A 24,113-nucleotide genomic window follows, 5' to 3' on the forward strand; every position below is an offset into this window, starting at 1 on the left:
AAAATTCGAATGGATGATATATATTTTTTGGTCTAATTAACCAAAAATCCGATGATAATTCGGATTGTTGCCATCCCTGATCGCACCCCCTCCCCACCACCACAAAGTTTAAGAACCTAGTTGCATAATTAAAAAAAGAAGTTAAATATTAACAACTAATTAATATAGTGAGATGATGTACTAGATCCGTTAAGTAAAGTCATGTTTGAATCCTGACGTTTTCGAATGGAGTAAACTGGGTTAGGAGGGTCGCCCTTGCCTCTGAAGTACCAGACCTAGATTAGTCGGTCAATAAATCGGATACTAGTGATTAATTAAAAAAAATTAAATACCTACTATCACCAACAAAAACTTAATTACCAAATTGCACAAATACCGAAATTAATTACCAAAAGTTATATTTACCCAACCACACTCCTGACAGAACTCTTACGTGGCAACTTTTGATTCGCGCCAAAACGAATGTGGAAACAAATCAAACCGTACCTAATCCTTGCTCTCCTGTGCGCAATATTTAAGTCCAGTATCGCCGAAATCTCTATCTATAAAGAGAAACGAAGTGACTGCTTTTAATTTTCTCTTTGCTTTCCCTTTCTTGAATTCGAAGAGTTGTTTTGCAGCTCTCTCTCTCTCTCTCTCTCTCTCTCTGTATTTTTACATGGCATCTCAGGCCAGCCTCCTCCTTCAGAAGCAGCTCAAAGGTACTATTTTCTTCCATCGTTTTCAATTTAATGAATACGTATAATATACGAGTTCCTTTTGTGGGGTTTTGGTAAGATTTTTTTAATCGGGTTCCGATCGATCTTTTTGCAGATCTTTGCAAGAATCCGGTTGATGGGTTCTCAGCTGGGTTGGTTGATGAGAGCAATATCTTTGAATGGAGTGTTACAATTATTGGACCTCCTGATACTCTCTAGTAAGTTCCTTTGTTTTTCTTTTTCTTGTTAAAGTTTGCTACTTTAATTGGAATATAGTGTTTCTTGTGGATTCTTTGATGTGGGTTTTGTTTGTTTGACATCGGATCATGAACTGATGTTATGACCTTTAAATGAAGTGTTACGATCATTGGACCTTCCTGTTGCTTATTCTCCGTTTAGTATTATTGGTCTTCAGTAATCTTGACATTGAATTGAGCTCCGTTGATTTTCTTTTTCTGTGTTGCTAATCTCTCATCTGGGGGACTTGTTTTCTGATTTTTACTGATAATGTTGCTTAATATAAATAATCTATTTTTTAGTGAAGGGGGATTTTTCAATGCCATAATGAGTTTTCCACATAATTATCCAAACAGCCCTCCAACGGTGAAATTTACATCAGAGATCTGGCATCCTAATGGTATACCTTTTGTTTACTCAATTTCTTACTTGCCTTTATATGATGCAAGAATTAGTTCTATCTTTATGTGTATTTCAGTTTATACCGACGGGCGTGTCTGCATATCAATACTTCATCCTCCCGGTGATGATCCAAATGGGTATGAGCTTGCAAGTGAGCGCTGGATGCCAGTCCATACGGTATGTTTATGAAGTGTAATATATTTTTGAAATTTCTTTTGTTTATGATTGCTCATGTGCTAATAACATTCATATTCGTTGTAAGAGATATGTATGTAAGTAGAAACCGAAGTTCTATATGAATCTAAATGTTGATACTAAATGATCTATTCTTACTAGTGTGAAGGTTGAAAATGATGTATTTTGTTGTATAAGAACTATGTTAAAGGTGGAAGATATCTGAAAGAAAAGCACTAAAGAAGGATGATGAAAACCATTGGGTAACTTGTAAATTGTGTGAGTACCTTAAATTCCCCATAAGGATGACATGGAGAAAAAGTTCATGTGCAGTAACATAATTGGTTTCAGATAAAGGCTTAGCTTGGTTGAGGTGTCATTAGAACCTTTTGTTTTGGAAATTATTGTTTTCCACTCTCTTGAAAAATTCACATGCTATTTGGCAGGTTGAAAGCATTGTTTTGAGTATCATATCAATGCTTTCCAGCCCTAACGACGAATCTCCTGCAAATGTTGAAGCTGCAGTAAGTGATTGTTTCGATTCATATATTTCCCTTCTGGTGCAACTTTGCCCTTTGTTATATGAACCAAAGAACTAAACCGCGACTTCTTTGTGTATATTCACAGAAAGAATGGAGAGAGACGAGAGATGAATTCAGGAAGAAAGTTAGCCGTTGTGTAAGACGGTCACAAGAAATGTTATGATGTTTTTTTCTTCTTCTCTACAGTGTGTGTACCCAGGGAATGCTTTCAATTGATTGTGTGGGGATATGGCGTAAGTGTCCTTGTAGAATGCCATCTGAAATCCCCACACTTTACCCCTTTCTTGAATGAAATTCTCCGTTTTAGCTTTTGGTTGGAGTAATTGTAATAACTCTCGTATTCGAAAGCGTTTACTTTTTGTTGGCAAACGTTATTGTGATATAATATTTTTCTACGGTAGCAGTTAAGACTAACTAATAAAGTCCATGAATTTGCCATTATCACTAACTAATGAACCGCTCCCCCATTTGACTATTTATATAAATACATTCCACGCGTCACGTAGCTGAGCCTTCTTTGGCCTAATATTCCTACCCAACGCAACCATTCACTTCCACTGCGTCTCCTTCGAAATAAATAAATTGCCGTTAAAACTGTCACTTTGATCTTATTAATTGACAATGTGGAAATTTTCATAGGTTTTCTCAATTTTGTTCTCATGGGAGAGAAAATAGGTTATGAGGGAAATTCACTAGTTTCCAGGAGTAGTTACAGGCAAAAAACTGCCGTAAGGAATCGTGGAAATGTTAAGGATGCAGCAGGTCATGCTGCAATATTTTTGCTCAAAGTTGTTGCATTAGAAACGGTTAGAAGGGTCGCAAAGGCCAACTGTCCCTCTTTATGGCGCGGGCTTCAGGCTCTGCAAGTTATTTGCTATACTCCCTTTATTTGTGTTCAGAATGGGTTCCCTTTAAGGGTTTGCTCAAAGGAATGGAGGTTTGTTCTTTAATAAATTCGTACAAATTTGCATTTCCAATTAATTGCTTGGTGGAATTGTTCGTCATCATAAAGGGCTTCGTTTGAACAAATGGTTGGCATTGTTCCAGACATTGTCGAGACCGGTATTGGTGCTTTCGATTGCGACATCACTTTCTGATCAAGAAGATTTAGCTGGTGAAGCAACTAATAGTGGTTCTCTGGTGAATCCAGAATTGCATTCTGATGAACCCTTTTTGCAGTCAGCCTTGGATGCATGGTAAATTCAAGCATATCAAGTTCTTATTTTTAGGACATGCATGGTAAATTCAAGCATATCAACGATTTTAATACATGCATGCCAATCTTGAAAGGAAACTATAGTTGCCTCATTTTAAAATGATGTCTATTCATGGTCTGATCTCAGGAGCTTTTGTTAACTTTTAATTAACTGATGCTGCAGAGTGATAAATGGGGTTCGACTGAACGTAAAAGTGAACTATTTATAAGGGTAAATTCTATCTGGTCTACACACAGATCATGGAAATTCCTGAACATAAAGAATTACTTGTAACTAATATTGTGTTTTTGATTGGTTCTGTTGTTCAGATGTGGTTCATATCTATCCATTTCGATTCTGATGGGTTTTTTCCTCTCATGAGGCATTCTTTCTGGTTTGCATGTTGTAGACACTAATTTCCGTCCATATTTTTTTATTTTATACATATATGCACATATATATTATACAGTTTGCAAATTGTTTTTGAAAATACATATATAATATATAGTTTAAAATATTTTTGAAAATATGTATATTATATAGTTTTTAAAATATTTTTGAAAATTATATAATATATAGTTTTTGAAAACGTTTTTAAAATATATATATAATATATACTTTTGAAAACGTTATGAAAACATTTATATAATATATAATTTTTAAAAAACCATTTTGAAAATATATATAATATATAGTTTTTTTTTTTTAAAAAAAAACATTTTAAAAATTTATATATTATATGTTTTTGAAAACGTTTATATATATATATTATTATTATTTATTTTTAATTAATTTATTTTTCATTTATTTTTGTGCAGGGTCCATGTCCAATAACAGTCCAAGTCTAGTCCACCGAACGGGCCTGACCCAGCCCGGATTCCATGCTAGGGTTTCCAACGTATGTTCAAACAGGCGCCGCGTAAGCCAAGGAGGTCAAGGGTCAGTCACACCGGCCGCCGAGATTTCCGGCCGAGGAGATCGGGACTGACCCATCCCGAAATCCCCGGCCAACTAACCACGAGCACGTTACCGTTATCATCGGAGCAGACCCCCGGTGGGGTGGGTATAAATATCCCACCACGGCCATCAGGGGGGGGGGACAGACACACATCAAAAAAGAACCGTAAACCCAGAAGCCTAGAAACGAAAAACCCATCGAGAGAACAAAACACGAAAACATCTCAGTACCACACCGAGAGACCAACGACCATAAAAATAGAAGCATCATCGAGCCACAACCGAACAAAAAGACCATCAACAACAGACAAAAATCATCACAAAAATACAAGCCAAAGGCCGAAGCCCCTCAGTAAACAAACCAAAACAAGCACGTAGAGAAACCACAAAGCCAAAGGCCTTGTGAAACGAAGGGACACCGGCGAGAGGGGTAAAAAACCGAAACTTGCACTTTAGATCTACGCCGTTTGGGGTCCCTTTAGGGGAAACGGGTTTCGGATCGGGGTTTAGAGTGACAAGGCGAGTGTCTCGGGCTAAATGTTTTTTTCGGCCACCGCCGGCGGTGGCCGGCATGGTGGCCGGTGCGACGGGGAGACCACCGGAGCTGTGGCCTGATATCTCTCATTTGAGAGAGTTTGAGAGACGAGAGAGAGCGCGGAGAGAGAAGGAAAAGTGACCAAATGAGAGGAATGAAGAAATAAAACCCTATTTTCGGCTTTAAATATGAAAATCAAAACGGCGTCGTTTTACGAAGGATTGATCTGCAAATAGAAGATTTTTAAATCCTCTCCGCAGTCCCTGGTATTTTGAGTCGCAGTTCAATTTGGTCACTACCTGTAAATTAGCCCCCATATTTCTGATTTAACCAATTTGGTCCCTATTTATATTTTTTATATTCTGTGAATTGGTCCCATAACTTTTTATTTGTTCTTTTGCAGTTCATTTTCTAATTCATTAAGTTCAATTTGTTCCAATTTGATCCTAAGTTTTATCTTTATTTTTCATTTTACTTTTTAAATATTTTTTTAATTTAACCTTTTATTATTATTTTATTATTTCTTTCTTTCATTATTATTATTATTTTTTATATTTTTTTTATTATTTAACATTTTGTTGTCGCTTTTTATCTAACATATTTTGTTTCAGTCATGATTTCAGCCAATCAAATGGTAAGTAATTCGGATCGAATAATTTTAATTTTTCTAATTTTCGCAATTAAAGGCAACCGACAAATTAATTGGTACCGAAAGGACGGTTCAAGGGTGCTAATCCTTCCTTGACCGTAATCGACTCCCGAACCCGACACATTTCTGGTATAACGCAGATCAGGTAAGATGGTGTCCGGCCTACCTAAATTCGTTTTAAAGTGGTCGGTGGCGACTCCAATCCACAATTAATCCAAGTCGAAGCCCAATTCCGGGGCCCAACCGAAAGACGGTTGCGACAGCTTGGCGACTCTGCTGGGGATAGGTAAGTGAGTCAGGCCAGAATTAATTTTTGGTTGTCTTTTTATGCGAAAATGGTAAATTTAAATTTTAATTTATTTATTCGATTCGAATTATTTACCTTTGATTATTTTTTTTCAAATAAATAGTTGTACTAACATTTTTTAATGATTTCAGATTTTTCAAAGTTTTCATCTCAGGCTCTATACCCGAGCTCCAAACCCTATTTAAGTGGGGGTGAAAGCGACGCCTTCGTGTGAATTTATTCACCGTGCGGGCCTAGCAAGTAGCCTTCGGGATTCATATACCTTATGTCTTCGTGTGAATTTATTCTCCGTATGGGCATAAGGGAATGTTTCCTCTCGAGTTTAACTTAGTCCACACAAGCTTATAATGGGCTTAGGACTAAGGGTCTGGCAAGCCCAAGGGGGCACCGGCAAGGAGAACTCGAGTACCGTTTTTTAGAACCTAAACCGGGAGAGTACAGGGAATTAGAGCCCACCCCAAAACCTCATTTCAAACCCTAGGATGCCGGAATTATTTCCTGCTTTACTTTCTGTTCAAAGCATGCGAACTAGACAAATATGCGGTTAGGATTTGTTTGAAATTAGCATGCGGGATAGATATCATGTGGGGTAGGACTTTTCATTTTCATCTTTTTTTATTATCCTTATCTCACTAACCTTTTTTCTCCTTTCATTTTTGTTCTTTTGCATTTTTTATATCATTCACATCATTAAAACGAGGTGTTGATCCACAAAAAAATGTGTTTGTTAAAACATGAATAATCTGTATTAATGGACAAAGGGGTTATAATACAAAGAGATAAAAAGCTCAGAAGTCCAACCGGTATCAAAGAATACTTAGAGGCAAAGGTTTCAGGGGCAAGACGAGGAAATAGTTATTGACCCGGAGAGTCCTTTCGATAATTACGAGAACAAGATGGTGAAACCCTAGCTAAGCTGGAGACCATTATTGATGAATTCCAAAAATAAGTCGACAAACTTCGGATGGAGGGCTCCAATGGCACTTTCGTTTGGAACGAGCTCGGCATAGAGTGAAGGCGGGAGATGCAGTTATTCGAGACATTTTTTGGGGCAAGCAACTAATCACCCGCACAAGTTTAGCCAAAGGAGTCGGAATAGTTCGACAGGATATTCAACCGATGAAAAAACGGAAGACGAATCAACTTTCCAGAGACTGCGGGATCTATACCATCAAAAAGTTTTTTTGTCTCTTCAGACGTAACATTTTTGTCCCCAGTAAGGATTATTCAGAATAATAGGCACATTTTTCGGATCAATGCCTCGGACATTTCATGCATCATGCATTTAAACATTTTGCATTTTGTTCATTTCTTTACATTCACATTAACTAATCTATACATGTCTCATCAGAAAGGAGTAAATACTGGATACACCGCCTCAAGTATTGGACACACCCCATCCACATAACACTCGTTTGAAGAAGAAGAGGATGGAAGCCAGAATTACACAAATCGAGGAGAATATGGTAAAACTACAAAAGGAGCTAGAAGACAAAATAAACCAGAACAGTCGAAATACTCTGGAAACAATCACAAAGAACCAAGAGTCCTTGGTTGATCAGATCGTTGCCAAGTTAGTTGGCTTACAACAGACCAGTGCGCCTGGGGCAGGTTCATCGGAAGGGGTAACTATACAACCTACCCCACAGGTGGTTATCTCACCTGAAATCTTACCAGAACTTCGAGGGGACTCATCTGCTGCAAAAGCAAAGCCCTCGTCCTCTGTATTCAACCCTAAGAACAATCCGGGTTATTACCATGTACCGGATTTGGACGAAGAGGTAAAAGCGAGGAAGATGGAGAAAAAAATCAAACAATTGGAGGACCAAATGAATATAGTCAAAGGAGACCGTGACTACCATGAAATCGATGCAGCGGAACTTAGTCTAGTCCCGGACTTGGTTCTTCCCCCGAAATTTAAGTCCCCGGAGTTCGAGAAGTTTGACGGGAATAGTTGCCCATCCACTCACATCACCATGTTCTGCCGAAAGATGACAGGATATGGAGGAAACGACCAACTTCTGATCCACTGCTTTCAGGATAGTCTGTCGGGCTCAGCCATTCGGTGGTACAACCAGCTAAGCCGATCAAATATCAAGACCTGGAAGGACCTGGCCAAGTCATTTCTGGAACAATACAAGCATAACAATGACATAAGGCCAGATCGAGTTATGCTACAAAACATGGAAAAGAAGCATAACGAGAGTTTCAGGCAGTACGCACAAAAATGGAGGGACTTGGCTGTGCAAGTTCATCCACCGTTAGATGAAAAGGAAACTCGGAAACTTTTCGTGCAGACTCTGAAGGCTCCATACTTCGGGCATCTGGTGGCGATCACATCAGGAAGCTTTTCAGACTTGGTTATGGCCGGAGAAATGATTGAGTCGGCCATAAAGCAAGGCAAGATTAAGGATGGGGAAGCCAGTAAGAAGCCTCCTATGAGGGAGAGGGATGGAGAGGTTAATAACATCAAACACTCCAGCAAAGGTGTTACAATCTCCAGCCCAAAATCAACTGCAGCTGTACCGTTAGGTACTTCTAAACAAGATTCCAGGAGGGAAAGGGAACATTTCGACCCAATTCCCATAACCTACAAAGAGCTTTACCAGCAACTTCTTGACACCCATGTGGTGTCACCATATCCAGTAGAACCCATGAAGCCCCCATACCCCAAGTGGTATGATGAGAATGCGTATTGTGAATATCACGGCGGAGTCCCAGGGCACACAATTGAGAACTGTTACGCATTCAAGAGGGTTGTACAAAAGATGCGCAACCAGAACTGGATCGACTTCAACAACTTGGGGGCATCCAAGTGAGGGATATCATTTCATCATTTGAGGCATTCTGTTTGACTTTGTTTTTCTTCCATTTTTTTCTCAAGTTTTTGTAAAGACATTTTAATCAAATTTATGTTACTTTAAAGGTTGTAAGCAATGAATCACATTTGCAAACTCACAATTCTTTGAATATCATCTGAATTAAGAAACTCTGTAAACGGTTCAAAGTTACGAATCTTTGACGAAGTAACATGATTTAAAACAAGGACTTTGACCTTATCCAGTTCTTAGAATTAACCAATTTCCCTTTCATAAGGTACGGACAACATGGGGCATCATTTGCATATGACAATTACTATGTTTTTTAAGATGTTCAATGACGATGATGATCTTTACAAATGAAAGAGTCGAGTATGTGAATCTAGTTTAGGTCAGCTGCTTGAAAATTAAACTCTAAAGATGAAATTGTTGACTTTCAACAAATACCTAGGCTATAACAGGTTCTTCTTAACAATCTTAAGAAATTAAATCCGTAAAAACTGAGCTATTCCGCTAAGGCAATTGGTTATAGAGGAAACTTGAAAGCCCTGGCCTTATGAGTAGATTACGTTCAAACCATGACATTGCTCGGACACTTGGCAATTCGGTGTTTGCTCCACTGCTCTTGTCAGGTTGAAAACTCTGTGATGAGATGAACCCTTCAGTTGACTTGATAAGAGTGATTATAATGTTAAGTTGTCCCTCTAAGGCAATTGGTTAAATGCCCCGGCTTTATGGATTCAGCTAGCCAGATAATGACAAATTAAATCAAATTTATCTAAGAAATTTTCGGTAAAATGGACTAAGGGAGTTAAGGAACACCTTTTATAGTCAACTACACACGAGCACTCAAGAATTTCATTTTTAGACCGATATTTTTTGCACTGCCTTTGTTGGAAGAGCCTACAAAGCTTGAACAAATGAAAGATTTCAGAGGACTGAGATAAAAAGTCTAGTAATTGATCATGCTAGTTGCGTCATTTTGTCCGCACTCAATTAAAGTGCCAAAACATGTTGCGATATTTTAAAAAAAAAAATGACGTTTTTACCAAAAAAACCTTAGAAAGGAGGTCAACCTAAAGCCGACTCGTCCCTTTGAACATTTGTCAAAGATTTGTAACTCTGAAAGCATTAAAAGAGCTCTTCATTCCTTTGATATTTTTTGAACTCACATTTACAATTTGATTCAATTGCGAATAATACTTTACAACATTTTTATCATTTCTCCCTCCTGAAACGAGAAAAAGGAGAAAAACGTTTTCAAACAGAACAATCTCAGATATGAAATGTCTGTAAAGCCCAAGCTCGAGAAGCAAATGGGGCACGATCGATTACATGGAGGAGATTGGCAGGCAAAGCACGAGACTCCATCCAAGAAATAACACATAATTTATTCATGTTGCATGCATCTTAGACATACTTAGGTGCATTACATTCATCATTTTAGCATGCATAATTTTGCAGCTTTCAGAGTCAAGCTTCGACTTCAGGATGAAGGCTACTCGACTTGCAGGCACCTTTAAAGAACAATGGTGTAACTCAGCAGCAAGAAGCTACACCTCAATCGACTTTACATATATACAGATCTCAGAACCAATTTCAGATGGGTTCGAGAACCAATTCAGATCAAATTCAGTTCAGCTCAACTCAACAATGAGCAACATCTTTTCAGTTAACACTTTCAAGCCAGATTTCAATTCCACGACGGAAGATATCCGGCTGTCAGAATTTATCAGTAGGTTTTCCCAGACCAGCTTAGGGGAACCACCTGAAGAATCATGATTGTTTTCGACCCGTAAAGGGAAGCCATTTTTAAACAAACTATTTGCAGCTTAGCTCAAGGCCAGAAGGGCTATCTGTCCACCAAGACCTTCGAGTTCGACTACGTTCAGCTTCGAAGGCACATCATTTGCAGTATAACTTAAGTCAAGAAAGGTTATCTGCCAACTAAAGACCCTTAAGTTCGATTACACTCAGCTTCAAGGGCATATCATTTACAGCATAACTCAAGGCTAGAAGGGTTATCTGTAACCAAAGACCTTTGAGTTCGACTACGCTCAGCTCCAAGGCACATCATTTGCAGAATAGCTTAAGTCGAGAAGGGCTATCTGCCAAAGACCCTCGAGTTCGACTACGTTCAGCTTCGAAGGCACATCATTTGCAGTATAACTTAAGTCAAGAAAGGTTATCTGCCAACTAAAGACCCTTAAGTTCGATTACACTCAGCTTCAAGGGCATATCATTTACAGCATAACTCAAGGCTAGAAGGGTTATCTGTAACCAAAGACCTTTGAGTTCGACTACGCTCAGCTCCAAGGCACATCATTTGCAGAATAGCTTAAGTCGAGAAGGGCTATCTGCCAAAGACCCTCGAGTTCGACTACGTTCAGCTTCGAAGGCACATCATTTGCAGTATAACTTAAGTCAAGAAGGGTTATCTGCCAACTAAAGACCCTTAAGTTCGATTACACTCAGCTTCAAGGGCATAACATTTACAGCATAACTCAAGGCTAGAAGGGTTATCTGTGACCAAAAAACCTTTGAGTTCGACTACGCTCAGCTCCAAGGCACATCATTTGCAGCATAGCTTAAGTCGAGAAGGGCTATCTGCCAAAGACCCTTAAGTTCGATTACACTCAGCTTCAAGGGCATAACATTTACAGCATAACTCAAGGCTAGAAGGGTTATCTGTGACCAAAAGACCTTCGAGTTCGACTCCGCTCAGCTCCAAGGCACATCATTTGCAGCATAGCTTAAGTCGAGAAGGGCTATCTGCTAAAGACCTCCGAGGTCGATTATATTCAACTTAGAGGCAAATCAAGCTTACATAATAGCTCAATGCAAAAAGAGCTATCTGTCAATAAAACTGTCGAGTTCGATTCTAATCAGAATCACACTCCTGTCCGACTGTAATCGAGATTTTCAAGTCCAAAAGAAGACCTGGGTTAACTATGCCTCAGCAATAAAAAAATCGTTTTCCAGCAACATAGCTTAAGTCGAGAAAAGCTATTTGTCAACAAAGACTTTTCGAGTTCGATTTTATTCAGCTCGAGGGCTTGTCAAACCAGATGGTGAAGTCAAAGAAATATTTCCAGCCGAATTTTTAACCAAGGTCCTTAAACTGAGGAAAAGACCGAGGTTGACTACAATTGGGCAACAAGAAGTCGCATTCCGATTCAATTCCATATCATGTCAAGATTGACTTGACTTCACGACGGAGGGGTCATCCGCAGCTCAATCCGACAGGGGGTTTTTCTTCAACCCCACTGAACGAAAATTTGTGTCTTTTTATCTTTGTCCTATTTTTCGTTCCACGAAAAAGGACAAAGAGGGGCAGCTGTAGACACTAATTTCCGTCCATATTTTTTTATTTTATACATATATGCACATATATATTATACAGTTTGCAAATTGTTTTTGAAAATACATATATAATATATAGTTTAAAATATTTTTGAAAATATGTATATTATATAGTTTTTAAAATATTTTTGAAAATTATATAATATATAGTTTTTGAAAACGTTTTTAAAATATATATAATATATACTTTTGAAAACGTTATGAAAACATTTATATAATATATAATTTTTAAAAAACCATTTTGAAAATATATATAATATATAGTTTTTTTTTTTAAAAAAAAAACATTTTAAAAATTTATATATTATATGTTTTTGAAAACGTTTATATATATATATTATTATTATTTATTTTTAATTAATTTATTTTTCATTTATTTTTGTGCAGGGTCCATGTCCAATAACAGTCCAAGTCTAGTCCACCGAACGGGCCTGACCCAGCCCGGATTCCATGCTAGGGTTTCCAACGTATGTTCAAACAGGCGCCGCGTAAGCCAAGGAGGTCAAGGGTCAGTCACACCGGCCGCCGAGATTTCCGGCCGAGGAGATCGGGACTGACCCATCCCGAAATCCCCGGCCAACTAACCACGAGCACGTTACCGTTATCATCGGAGCAGACCCCCGGTGGGGTGGGTATAAATATCCCACCACGGCCATCAGGGGGGGGGACAGACACACATCAAAAAAGAACCGTAAACCCAGAAGCCTAGAAACGAAAAACCCATCGAGAGAACAAAACACGAAAACATCTCAGTACCACACCGAGAGACCAACGACCATAAAAATAGAAGCATCATCGAGCCACAACCGAACAAAAAGACCATCAACAACAGACAAAAATCATCACAAAAATACAAGCCAAAGGCCGAAGCCCCTCAGTAAACAAACCAAAACAAGCACGTAGAGAAACCACAAAGCCAAAGGCCTTGTGAAACGAAGGGACACCGGCGAGAGGGGTAAAAAACCGAAACTTGCACTTTAGATCTACGCCGTTTGGGGTCCCTTTAGGGGAAACGGGTTTCGGATCGGGGTTTAGAGTGACAAGGCGAGTGTCTCGGGCTAAATGTTTTTTTCGGCCACCGCCGGCGGTGGCCGGCATGGTGGCCGGTGCGACGGGGAGACCACCGGAGCTGTGGCCTGATATCTCTCATTTGAGAGAGTTTGAGAGACGAGAGAGAGCGCGGAGAGAGAAGGAAAAGTGACCAAATGAGAGGAATGAAGAAATAAAACCCTATTTTCGGCTTTAAATATGAAAATCAAAACGGCGTCGTTTTACGAAGGATTGATCTGCAAATAGAAGATTTTTAAATCCTCTCCGCAGTCCCTGGTATTTTGAGTCGCAGTTCAATTTGGTCACTACCTGTAAATTAGCCCCCATATTTCTGATTTAACCAATTTGGTCCCTATTTATATTTTTTATATTCTGTGAATTGGTCCCATAACTTTTTATTTGTTCTTTTGCAGTTCATTTTCTAATTCATTAAGTTCAATTTGTTCCAATTTGATCCTAAGTTTTATCTTTATTTTTCATTTTACTTTTTAAATATTTTTTTAATTTAACCTTTTATTATTATTTTATTATTTCTTTCTTTCATTATTATTATTATTATTTTTTATATTTTTTTTATTATTTAACATTTTGTTGTCGCTTTTTTATCTAACATATTTTGTTTCAGTCATGATTTCAGCCAATCAAATGGTAAGTAATTCGGATCGAATAATTTTAATTTTTCTAATTTTCGCAATTAAAGGCAACCGACAAATTAATTGGTACCGAAAGGACGGTTCAAGGGTGCTAATCCTTCCTTGACCGTAATCGACTCCCGAACCCGACACATTTCTGGTATAACGCAGATCAGGTAAGATGGTGTCCGGCCTACCTAAATTCGTTTTAAAGTGGTCGGTGGCGACTCCAATCCACAATTAATCCAAGTCGAAGCCCAATTCCGGGGCCCAACCGAAAGACGGTTGCGACACATGTGTTCAAATAGTACCAAAGAAAATGCATCACCTATTAGGTTGAATATGATTAGACCAGGCTTCCCCCTTGAATATTCTGGGTTTGCATGTTTCAAGCATTTTGGTGTTCAAGTTGACTAGCAAGTGGAACCTTACATGCAATTGTATGTTACTCCTGTTAGAAACTTGAGTATGTCATCAGTGATAAGCTTTGTTTACTAACCTCTTAATTCTGTGTAAAAATCAGCGATGAAGCTTCCCAAAATCTAGAGTGTGACTGGTTGGACAAACTCCACAAGGAACTGGAAAGTCAAGGAATTAGTTTACCAGAGAGGTTATTAAACATGAATTATAAACTTCTTCCATTACTAGATTTAATAGTTCGTCATCAGGTTGTTTACTTTCTCTGCTTTTATTCATTACTAATAATTGATGATGAACTTCAGTGTTGTTCATTTTTTAATTGCTTGGTTCTTTTCTTGCAGCAGACCATGACATTGTAGTGTTTATGCAGAATCAGAGACGAATATCTCCGTAGATTTTATACATCTGCAAAGGGTGACTTTGTAGTTTTCATATAATCAATTAAAAAGACAATCAGATGGAGGGAGACATATAGACTTCATTCTCAAGAAGAGCTTGAGACATGGGAGAACATGGTATTCTGGCACGGATATGATCTCATGCAACGACCTTGCCTCGTTGTACAGCTTGGGCTAGCCGCGTGTCATCTCATGACAGATCTCATTTTGCTCAGGCGGTCAGTGTGTTTTTAGCCCCTGGAATACTATTTATCTTTCCATTTTGCTACCTTTTGAAATTTAATGAGACTTCTATTGGTTTCACATCTTTAAATTCTCTCTTTAATATGAGTTGGTGAAAGCTTTTTCCATCTGAAATAGCCAGCTGGATTATCCATAGCATATGTCAATGAAACCTTGTTATCATCCTGGATTACATCCACTACGATATTTTTATGTACCGTTACAGTGCTTTCTTTTCCTCTTGGTTGGTCTGCCAAGCGACTTTTTCATGAACTCAAAATTCAACATTTTTAAAAGAATCTATTTTTCTGGACCGGCATTTTATCCATGGAATTCTATTTAAAATAATTGCCTTTCACTTGTTATAAGACAAAAAGAGAAAAATATGTCTTCCTAATCATCACTACAGGTTAGTAGCTTTTGTGTATGATATTATGGGTAAAGAGAAATGGTTGTTGATGCAGTATCTCAAGTGGAACATGGAGTTAGTCAGCCCAGAAAATCCTGAAGTTACAGTTTTAGTGGACTGTGAAGGATTATCTCCTTTCAGAATTCCCATGCAAATAATGAGATCATGTTCTTCCCTCTTGCAAGACCACTACCCCAACAGCTTTGGCTGTTTGTTTGTTTTACGGCTTCCACCGGTTGTTCATGTCATTTCTCAGAGGTTAACTCTCATTCTTTGACTAATATATGCTAAGAGTTCACTTCTTAATTTTTTGGGGCCAATTTGTGGATTTTCTCAGGTTTTGAAACCAGTTACTAGGAAAAAGTTAAAGATTGGAGGAGAAATGTACCACAAAGTTCTCCTTGAGAATCTTCAGACACTCCCATCATATCTTGGTGGAGATTGTAGGTGCACAAAATGTTTAAATATTTTCCATTACGTGAAGCGTCCTCACACAAACCAATTCAACACGATACATACAAGCGAAGATGTTAGTGACAGTGAGGATCTATGCACCCTTGATCTAATTTGTCAGGATGATATTGACCAGAGATGGGGCTGTGACCAGTTATTGAGAACTGCTATAATAGGCCTGCACATGTTGTGGGTTCTTATAAGCTTTCTTGGCAGGATTATATGATCCAGAAAACCCTTTCTTTCCATCTCAATGAAAGATATGTTTTTTATTAGAAACCACCCAGTTCTTTCCTTGTTCAAGGCCAAGTATTTTGACATTATTTGAGAGTGTCCATTGTCCCAATTGTGTTTAAATCCTTCTGTCCAGAAATTGATGCAGTATTTAGGAAAACTAGGTTTGTTGTATCGTCGAGCTAGGTCCACAGCTCTATTTTGTACAAGGTGATAAGTTATTGTCATATTCTCAATATCGATTCCCTCTACCGTGATATTATGGCCTTGTTTGCCTTAACATATCGATAATAGAATGGTAAATGTTTACTAATGAATTTGAATGATTATAGTCTATAAGAAAGGCCCTAAAGCTGGTGCACCAGGAAAAGGATCAGAGACGAAGCTTTTGCCTTTGTAATGATGCAGCTTATGTGCACCAGGAATAGCATGTTGATGGCTGTTCGATTTCACTCCCTGTCGATGTCATCGGTGCACAATGGAACTGCTTATCTTCAAGACTGTTCTCTAGTTATATGTATATATGGAGTATATACTAATCTCTTCTAGTCTGTGATTTTGTATCTCCTGGAATTAGCATTGGTTTTAAGAATTCCATTTGCACTTTTTAGCAAGAGAAGATTGGATTACAGTGAGTTTCAAGTGTTTGTATCGAAAATGTTCAATGGCTGGATAAACTCAGTATTATGAAGAATGTTGCAGATGCATTGGTATGGAACAAATTAAGTGTGCTCAAAGAGAATCTTTCTCCTACTTCAGTGTCAAATTCCTGTCTATTGTTCCGAAGTTGTCTTGCATTTGGCGAGGCTTGTTTATCAACATATGTTAAATACTCAATTCTGGTAGTGTAAAACTAGGTTGCATTTATAAAGTTTCACAAGCTCTTGTATCATAAGTCATAACAATGAAATTGTCGAAATTATGCAACTCCTCTGGTATTTCACATTGTTATATGACCCTGAAGAATACGAGAGGAAAGTGATTTAAGGAGATGAATTCTACTGCAAAGCAAAAAACTAGATTTACATGTAACAATATAAAATAAGACAGATTTCAAAAGGCTTGAGCAAATCTGTGCTGTTATAGAGAACATTGAAGAGCTTTATTCCAAAGGTTCCGAAAAAAGAGTAAACCATTGTGGCTGCTGGGATCCGAGCCCAGGTCTCCACGGCCACAACGTGGAATTCTTACCACTAAACTACAGCCACTTGTTGTTTAACCTCTAACCAAAAATAATTAATTCGTATAGTCATTTTATTCCTTCTTCACCTCCTCCCCACTGTTGCTTAAGCAATGCAAGGCACCAACCATTAATACCTAATTACATAACCTTAATTGAGTTATTTCCTTAATTTCACTCTCCTACCACCGTAATTACATTTTAATCCCAAACCTACCCTTTATTTAAAAGCCCGCGTTTGTTTAGCCACTTAAGATCTGTCATTTAATAATTGATAACTTTGATTTTTCTTATTTTTAATATTTGAGGTTTTAAAATTTAAACTTTGAATTCAGTTTGGTGTGATCTGCAGTTGTTGTTTTGTTATCAAGGAGCTATCATTGAAATCTCTCACTTTTCGTAAGTTTGAAGTCTCTCCGATCCTTTCTTTTTTAAAAGAAATTTATTTGGTGGAGGAAGTTTCGATTTTTAGAAAAAAAATTTGAAGCTATAAATAAGGCTATCTGATCCCAGGTTTTTGGTGCAAGTAAGAGATCAATCCCGCAAATTTTGAATCAGGTATTCTTATTCCGATCTCTATCTAAAAACCAATCCTTTCTTCTTTTCTTTGTTTAAAATCTCAATCAGCGCTGTTTTCTAGCAGGTTTTTGAGTTATAACGCGAGATCTGAGCAATGGCAGCAAATTCATCAAATGGGGAACAACAATCACCCTCAAAGCCATCACCTTTGCCATCTCCATTGCGCTTTTCTAAGTTTTTCCAGGTCTTTTTTTCTTTTTGTTTGTTTAATACTATAATGGTGGTATCAGTTGAGTTTATTTAACATGTTATGCAGTTTTCTCTGTCATTGTGCTAATTAATAGGGAGTGATTGTGATGTTTTCTGCATCTGAGTAGTTGCTTTCTTGTGTGAATTATGATATATTAAAAAGATTTGTTGAGCTTAGCCTTTGATTACGGCTTAAGAAAAAAGGTTGAATTTAAGCAATCTAAAGTGGGGCAGATAATGTTTACTACTATGGGCCCTCAGCTAATGAACTATATACCATATATGAAAAGTAGGTGATTGTACACTTAGCTTCATGGATCCCTCTTGATTTGCACTCTAAAGTATACCAATTAGATCCATTGTGTTAACTGTTAGCAAATTTTCATTTTATAATGAATCTGTCCACTGTTGGATAATCCCCTTCACATTCAAAGAAGATTGTCCGAGAAACATGTGGTAGGCCATGTTCCAAAACCGACATCTTTTCCCTTGATTTCTTGACATTTAATTTTCTATCTTTTCAAAATAAATGCCATGAGGTTGTTGAGAGTATTATAAAAATAAATAATTCTTCAAAAGCAATTCATTCAGATCTATAGAGAATCATTCTTAAGATAAGTTCAATAGTTCATGATGAATCCCAATATAGTTGTCCCTCCTGAACAGGTAGCTCTAGGATAATAGATCTTTCATTATGGTTAAATATTCAGTTTAGATTTGTGAATGGTGCGTGAGATCTTGTTTATTTGTGAATGGTGTGTGAGATCTTGTTTATCTTAGTACTTTCTTGACCTTTATGTCCTTGATTTAATTACATCTTATATAAAGCTTTGTTCATCAGTTTCATTACTTTTTATCTTCATCTACATTCCATTTATACCACTAATGCTATCCTTTTACCGTTTACTACAGTCCAACATGAGGATTTTGGTTACCGGAGGAGCTGGTTTTATTGGTTCTCACTTGGTGGACAAATTGATGGAAAATGAGAAAAATGAGGTTGGTAGATTTTTCTGATCTTATCCAAGCTCTGTTTCCTTCTCTAGAAATGATAAGCAGAATCGATACTCGCATTGGATCCATGCACTACGGTTATCATGTTCTGTACTGTTCTTTTTGTTTACCTTATCCTCAGGTGATTGTTGTTGATAACTTCTTCACTGGATCAAAGGACAATCTTAGAAAGTGGATTGGTCATCCTAGATTTGAGCTTATTCGTCACGGTAAGTTCATATTGTTTCAGGGTCTCTTGATCTAAAAGCATTTCTTTTTTGTTACCATATGGTATAATATTTTGGTGAATCATAATTGGTCAAACGGGTTAAATTTAGTGTAGCTGCTCCGTAGAAACCATGTTGGCTGTTGTTGTATCTTGTATTCCGCAGTCTCTCTGAATTGAAATGAATGGATTTTGGAGTAAATATCGTTCAGATGAGAGTATCACTATATTAGGGAAACAAATCTTGAGAATTTGACATTATAAATTCTGAATCATCAGTCATCATTCAATTTACTTCTACTGCAAAGTGCAAAGTATTGCAAAATAAAGTGGTTCAAAGAGAAATTGGCAGTGAATGCAAAAGTTCTGTATTTCATGAAAATATGTTATTGTATTTCTTCCAAAACCGTTCTGAGTTTAAAATACAAAATGATTGCATTTTGCTACATTGGTCAAAATGGATTTTTTTCCTTTTTTTTTACCTAGTAATTGAATATGCTTCACTTCTTTTCTTTGCAGATGTTACCGAGCCATTGTTGATTGAGGTTGATCAAATTTACCACCTTGCATGCCCGGCTTCTCCAATTTTCTACAAGTACAACCCTGTGAAGGTGGGTGTTGTTGTTTCTGATTGCTTTCTAAAATTTTTCTGACCAGGTCATTAATTTTTACTTTGTTTTACCATAGACAATAAAGACGAATGTCATTGGCACACTGAACATGTTGGGGCTTGCAAAGCGAGTGGGAGCAAGGTAAGGGATTGTAGTTCTCTGTCAATTTATTCATGTTCCCCTCTCCACTGGCTCTAATCTATTGGTATTTTGGGCAACAGGATATTGCTTACATCAACATCAGAGGTGTATGGAGATCCTCTTATCCACCCTCAACCTGAAACATATTGGGGCAATGTTAACCCAATTGGTAAGTCTATTGAGGAAACATATATGCATTTGTTGATCCTACTGACAGTACCGAATGAAATGTTTGTACTCCTGAAAGACAATACTTCCTTGCATTATAATGTTATATTTCTTTTCAAATCTTCAAAATTCTAATGAGGAATTGAACCTAGGAATTGCAATGAACATCAAAGACAGATTGGCGGAATGTATAATGTTATACAACATTATTCTGGTACTGAATGCTTCTTTTATATAGGGGTTCGGAGTTGCTATGATGAAGGGAAACGTGTAGCTGAAACCCTAATGTTTGATTACCATAGGCAGCATGGGATAGGTAAATTTTATTGGTTTTGCCTGAATAATAGTGTACTGTTATTTTTATTAATTCTTATCATTGTTCTTGTTTCCTTTTCCATAGAGATCCGCATTGCTAGAATCTTCAACACATATGGGCCACGCATGAACATTGATGATGGGCGTGTTGTCAGCAATTTCATTGCTCAAGCACTTCGGTAAATATTGTGTTATAGTGTGCCATATTATGGTTACTATATTACCTGCTCCTTTTTATTCTTAAGTTTGTTGTCAACTAGATTCCAATTCACTTATCAGTTACTGACTTAATCAAAGAACAACTAGTTTTGCCTAAATTTTGTTACCTTATAGTCATTTAGAAAACTTTCTTTCCTTCTAGATTTTCCCATGAGCTAGTTTGTCTCTTATTTCATTTCTCTTTTGCACTTTTTAGTGGTGAACCACTGACAGTTCAGAAACCCGGGACACAAACTCGTAGTTTTTGTTATGTCTCCGACATGGTATGCTACTTATTATGAATTTTTAATGTTTTTACTAGCTTTAGTTCCTTGTGACGGTATCCCTCTATTTTAATAAATTTAAGAATAACATTTGCATAAACTGCTAGGTTGATGGCCTTATTCGTCTCATGGAGGGGGAGAACACTGGTCCAATCAATATCGGGAACCCAGGTTATTGCACAACTTTTATGTTATAAACAATGTTTGTATAGGATTTAACGTTCCCAGGCTTATGGCCATTTTCATGCACTTACTCCTCTATATGCTTTTTGTTCTCTTTTAGGCGAATTTACCATGATCGAGCTTGCTGAGACGGTAAAGGAGGTGAGTTTCATAGTTTCATTTCAGATTATGTTTTGAATACTGAACTGCGAAAAAGAGAGGGTTCAAAGTTGTGAAAACATGGAGATTTAAAGGAATGGGGGATGCGAAGTACTACCTTTTTCGGGTCTTCTAGTGTTCTGAAAACTTTTGAAACTTAGGGTCTGTTTGTTTCCCGTAATTGGAATTACGGAATTGGTTTTCCCCGAATTCCCGTGTTTGTTTCAAGTAATTCGTTTTCCGGAAAATGTTTTCCCGTGTTTGTTTCACGTAATTCGTTTTTCGGAAAACGTTTTCCCGTGTTTGTTTCACGTAATTCGTTTTCCGGAATGTAATTCATTTTCCTAGTAATAGAATTTCCTTTGTGTTTTCTGTAAAATGACTTACGGATTCATTTTCCGTAAGTCATTTAAAGCAAAAATACTCAAAATAATTTTATTTTATGAATTTAATATTAATAAAATATTTTAATATCATTTTCATCAAAATATTAATTATTAAAATATTTTTATTAATATTTTTAATAATATAATATTATATTTTTAATATTATATAAAATAATCAATTATATTATAATAATACAAGATATTATATTTTTATTTTAATAATATATAATAATTTTTTTATATATTTAATAATGAGTAATATTATTTATATATTTCAATAATATTTTAGTAAAGATATTTAAAATATACTAATTAATATTTTTAAAATATAATATAGCACTATTACTTTAATAAATAATTAATATAATTTATAATATTTTATAATATTTTATTTCACTAAAATATACCAATATTAATATTTTTATTAATAAAATTATAAAAATAATATTTAATAATAAATAAATTGTTTTAATATTTTAAAATAATAATATTAAGTTTTATGATAAATAATATTATTTATTATATTTAATATTTGTAATAAATAATTTTTAAAAATGGAAAAAATGTTTAAATAACATCTTCCAAACATCATAAAACGTTTTCCAGATGTTTTCCATAAATGTAATTCATTTTCCAGAAATGTAATTCATTTTACAGAAATGTAATTCATTTTCCAGAATTCAAATTCCAGTAATTCATTTTCCAGTAATTCAAATTCCAGTAATTCATTTTCTGGAAAACCAATTACAGCTAAACAAACAGACCCTTATATGGTTTCTGTATCATGTTGCATTGTTGCACTTGCAGCTTATTAATCCGAAGGTGGAGATAAATATGGTGGAGAACACTCCAGACGATCCACGACAAAGAAAACCCGACATCACAAAAGCAAAAGAGTTGCTAGGTTGGGAGCCGAAAGTGAAGTTGCGTGACGGTCTTCCTCTAATGGAGGAGGATTTCCGATTGAGGCTCGGAGTCTCCAAAGAGAACAAACCATGAATGAATTATACAGCGGGTAGAATTTTTTGGATTGGCCGATTTCAGTGCTTGTGGTGGGAAAAGTGGGAGCTTATGTTATCAGTGAAGTCTAGTTGATGCCCTCGTCTGCTGTGTCTTGTTCTTTATGATTTCATAGAAAATAAACCATTATATCCCCACTGAATGTGAGAATTTGTGAAACTATTTGAATTTTGGTATGGCTTGTAGATGATGGAGTTGCCATGAATTTTGTTGGTTACAAGCAATTAATAAAATTTGATGATTATTATTGTGTTTTTATTTTCTTGACCGACTACTGCACTTGGTTTAGTCAATTTCTTTACGACAATCCAATTCTTGTATCAACATCACTGCAAAGAACAGGTCAGCTGGTGCTTTCTTTGATTTGAAAGGGAAAAAGAACCCATAAACAAACATAACCAAGGAACAGATATGATTGTTGAACCATAACTAAAAACAATACCATATGACAGGTATATCTCACAAGCACCCTCAATACAAACCACTCCATTTGACATCAGCTACCATACAGTTTTTTATTTACTTATAATCTTAATTATAACTTTGAACTCAAATTCAGTAAGCTACTTCAAATGGGACACCCTCAAATATCCTAATTCTTTATTTTAGTAATTCAATGACATGATAAAGTGTTAAAAATAGTTAAGTGTGGAAAAATTAAACATTGAAAAGTAAATGTTATTTAAATTCCAAGTCTATTTAATATCTTACTTAAAATTACATATTAGATATGATAAAATTGTTTGATGAATGTAAATTTTAAAGATAATATAAATAAAAGAAATAAAAAAATAAAGTGTTAACATATTCCCCATTAATATTGAAGAATCATTAATACATTCTTCAAAAGTATACTAAAAGTTGAATCTTCATTCAAGTTGAGTTCAAGCACAAGTCATACAAAATATTCAATTTTCATTTATTTATTTACTAAATGAGCTTATATGAAAAAATTGTAGTAGTTCCATCCAAATCGAACTCAAGTGGAACCAAGTGCTTTAATCAGATTCAAGCGTTATGCGTTCAAATTATTCACACCCAAATCAAGACCTCCAACGCCAGCCAGATAGGGAAATGATGGGAAGTAGAAGACTTAGTACTACTCATACTTGGCCAGTATTTAGCTCATACTAAGAATTGGCAAACAATGATGTAAAATGTCAAGTTTCGATTTTCATGATCACATAACCAGAATCAAGGGCATCAAACACAAACAATAATTGTAAAAGATGTTTTTAACATTTATTCAAAGCAAAATCATTCATAGTTGACAAAAAAAAATCACAAATAGAGTGTACTCGGGATGTCTTTCTGTTATTGTTATAGTTCATTGGGGAAAGAAAGAACCAAGCCTCTCATAAGAAGGGATTGCAGCCATATAGGCTTTGTCAAATCAGTTGATCACCTGCATAAACAAAGAAACCAGGGAGACATTATTCACAACATCAGATAATCTGTCATTTCCAAAGAGGATGATAGAACATAAAATGTAATAGACTAAGATTAAAGAAAAACTTAGAATTTTTAAATATATATGTGTGTGTGTGTTTCATGGCCCTATGTGTCAACTGTCAATGCTGTCATAATCCTTGAGATGCATCAAATTATAGATTTATTTCCTAAAGTCCCTTTTTCCATGGCCATGGATGAGGAATATAGTAATGTAATTCAATAAAATTATTATAAGTTCGGAACTGCCTATGCTATAAGTAATTAAGAATATTGAAAAGAGATCTCAAAGAATCTAATCCCTGAATAAAAAACTGAACCAATAAAATTCCTAATTTTCAAAGTGTACAATTTAG

At 36.2% G+C, this 24,113-nt stretch overlaps 3 protein-coding genes across 6 annotated transcripts; all 3 read left to right on the forward strand.

The window, feature by feature from the left end:
- The first annotated feature begins 570 nt into the window (after positions 1-570).
- On the forward strand, positions 571-2,417 carry LOC120160005 (ubiquitin-conjugating enzyme E2 7-like). The gene is made up of 6 exons (XM_039170478.1): positions 571-701; positions 814-916; positions 1,238-1,335; positions 1,414-1,514; positions 1,958-2,035; positions 2,139-2,417. Exons 1-6 carry the CDS (start codon positions 659-661, stop codon positions 2,214-2,216), a joined length of 501 nt encoding a protein of 166 aa, XP_039026409.1. The 5' UTR covers positions 571-658; the 3' UTR covers positions 2,217-2,417.
- A 328-nt stretch (positions 2,418-2,745) lies between these two features.
- On the forward strand, positions 2,746-14,562 carry LOC120160004. The gene is made up of 4 exons (XM_039170477.1): positions 2,746-2,990; positions 3,101-3,249; positions 14,085-14,171; positions 14,352-14,562. The coding sequence occupies exons 1-4, from the start codon at positions 2,895-2,897 to the stop codon at positions 14,416-14,418; spliced, it is 399 nt and encodes a 132-aa protein (XP_039026408.1). The 5' UTR covers positions 2,746-2,894; the 3' UTR covers positions 14,419-14,562.
- Positions 14,563-17,138: 2,576 nt separating this feature from the next.
- LOC120160002 (UDP-glucuronic acid decarboxylase 5-like) lies at positions 17,139-22,564 on the forward strand. Of its 4 annotated transcripts, none has more exons than XM_039170473.1 (13): positions 17,139-17,435; positions 17,521-17,640; positions 18,558-18,644; positions 18,781-18,868; positions 19,384-19,475; positions 19,552-19,616; positions 19,697-19,785; positions 20,023-20,100; positions 20,185-20,278; positions 20,515-20,581; positions 20,689-20,752; positions 20,865-20,905; positions 22,096-22,564. In XM_039170473.1, exons 2-13 carry the CDS (start codon positions 17,551-17,553, stop codon positions 22,285-22,287), a joined length of 1,047 nt encoding a protein of 348 aa, XP_039026404.1. In that variant the 5' UTR covers positions 17,139-17,435; positions 17,521-17,550; the 3' UTR covers positions 22,288-22,564. The 4 variants fall into 4 exon arrangements, with proteins under 4 accessions (XP_039026404.1, XP_039026405.1, XP_039026403.1 ...); XM_039170474.1 differs by having other exon boundaries at positions 17,139-17,403; positions 17,518-17,640; XM_039170472.1 differs by having other exon boundaries at positions 17,139-17,403.
- The last annotated feature ends 1,549 nt before the right edge of the window (positions 22,565-24,113 follow it).

Source organism: Hibiscus syriacus, unplaced genomic scaffold (genome assembly GCF_006381635.1).
Source record: "Hibiscus syriacus cultivar Baekdansim isolate YM2019G1 unplaced genomic scaffold, ASM638163v2 tig00111388_pilon, whole genome shotgun sequence".
Taxonomy (NCBI): domain Eukaryota; kingdom Viridiplantae; phylum Streptophyta; class Magnoliopsida; order Malvales; family Malvaceae; genus Hibiscus; species Hibiscus syriacus.

Coding starts and splice junctions, on each gene's coding strand:
- LOC120160005 (XM_039170478.1), top strand. CDS start 659: ATGGCATCTCAGGCCAGCCTCCTCCTTCAGAAGCAGCTCAAAG. Junction 1,336..1,413: donor AGAGATCTGGCATCCTAATG/GTATACCTTTTG, acceptor TGTGTATTTCAG/TTTATACCGACGGGCGTGTC. Junction 2,036..2,138: donor CTGCAAATGTTGAAGCTGCA/GTAAGTGATTGT, acceptor GTATATTCACAG/AAAGAATGGAGAGAGACGAG.
- LOC120160004 (XM_039170477.1), top strand. CDS start 2,895: ATGGCGCGGGCTTCAGGCTCTGCAAGTTATTTGCTATACTCCCTTTAT. Junction 2,991..3,100: donor GTTTGCTCAAAGGAATGGAG/GTTTGTTCTTTA, acceptor GCATTGTTCCAG/ACATTGTCGAGACCGGTATT. Junction 3,250..14,084: donor CAGTCAGCCTTGGATGCATG/GTAAATTCAAGC, acceptor TGTAAAAATCAG/CGATGAAGCTTCCCAAAATC.
- LOC120160002 (XM_039170473.1), top strand. CDS start 17,551: ATGGCAGCAAATTCATCAAATGGGGAACAACAATCACCCTCAAAGCCA. Junction 19,786..20,022: donor GGGCAATGTTAACCCAATTG/GTAAGTCTATTG, acceptor TCTTTTATATAG/GGGTTCGGAGTTGCTATGAT. Junction 20,101..20,184: donor CCATAGGCAGCATGGGATAG/GTAAATTTTATT, acceptor CCTTTTCCATAG/AGATCCGCATTGCTAGAATC.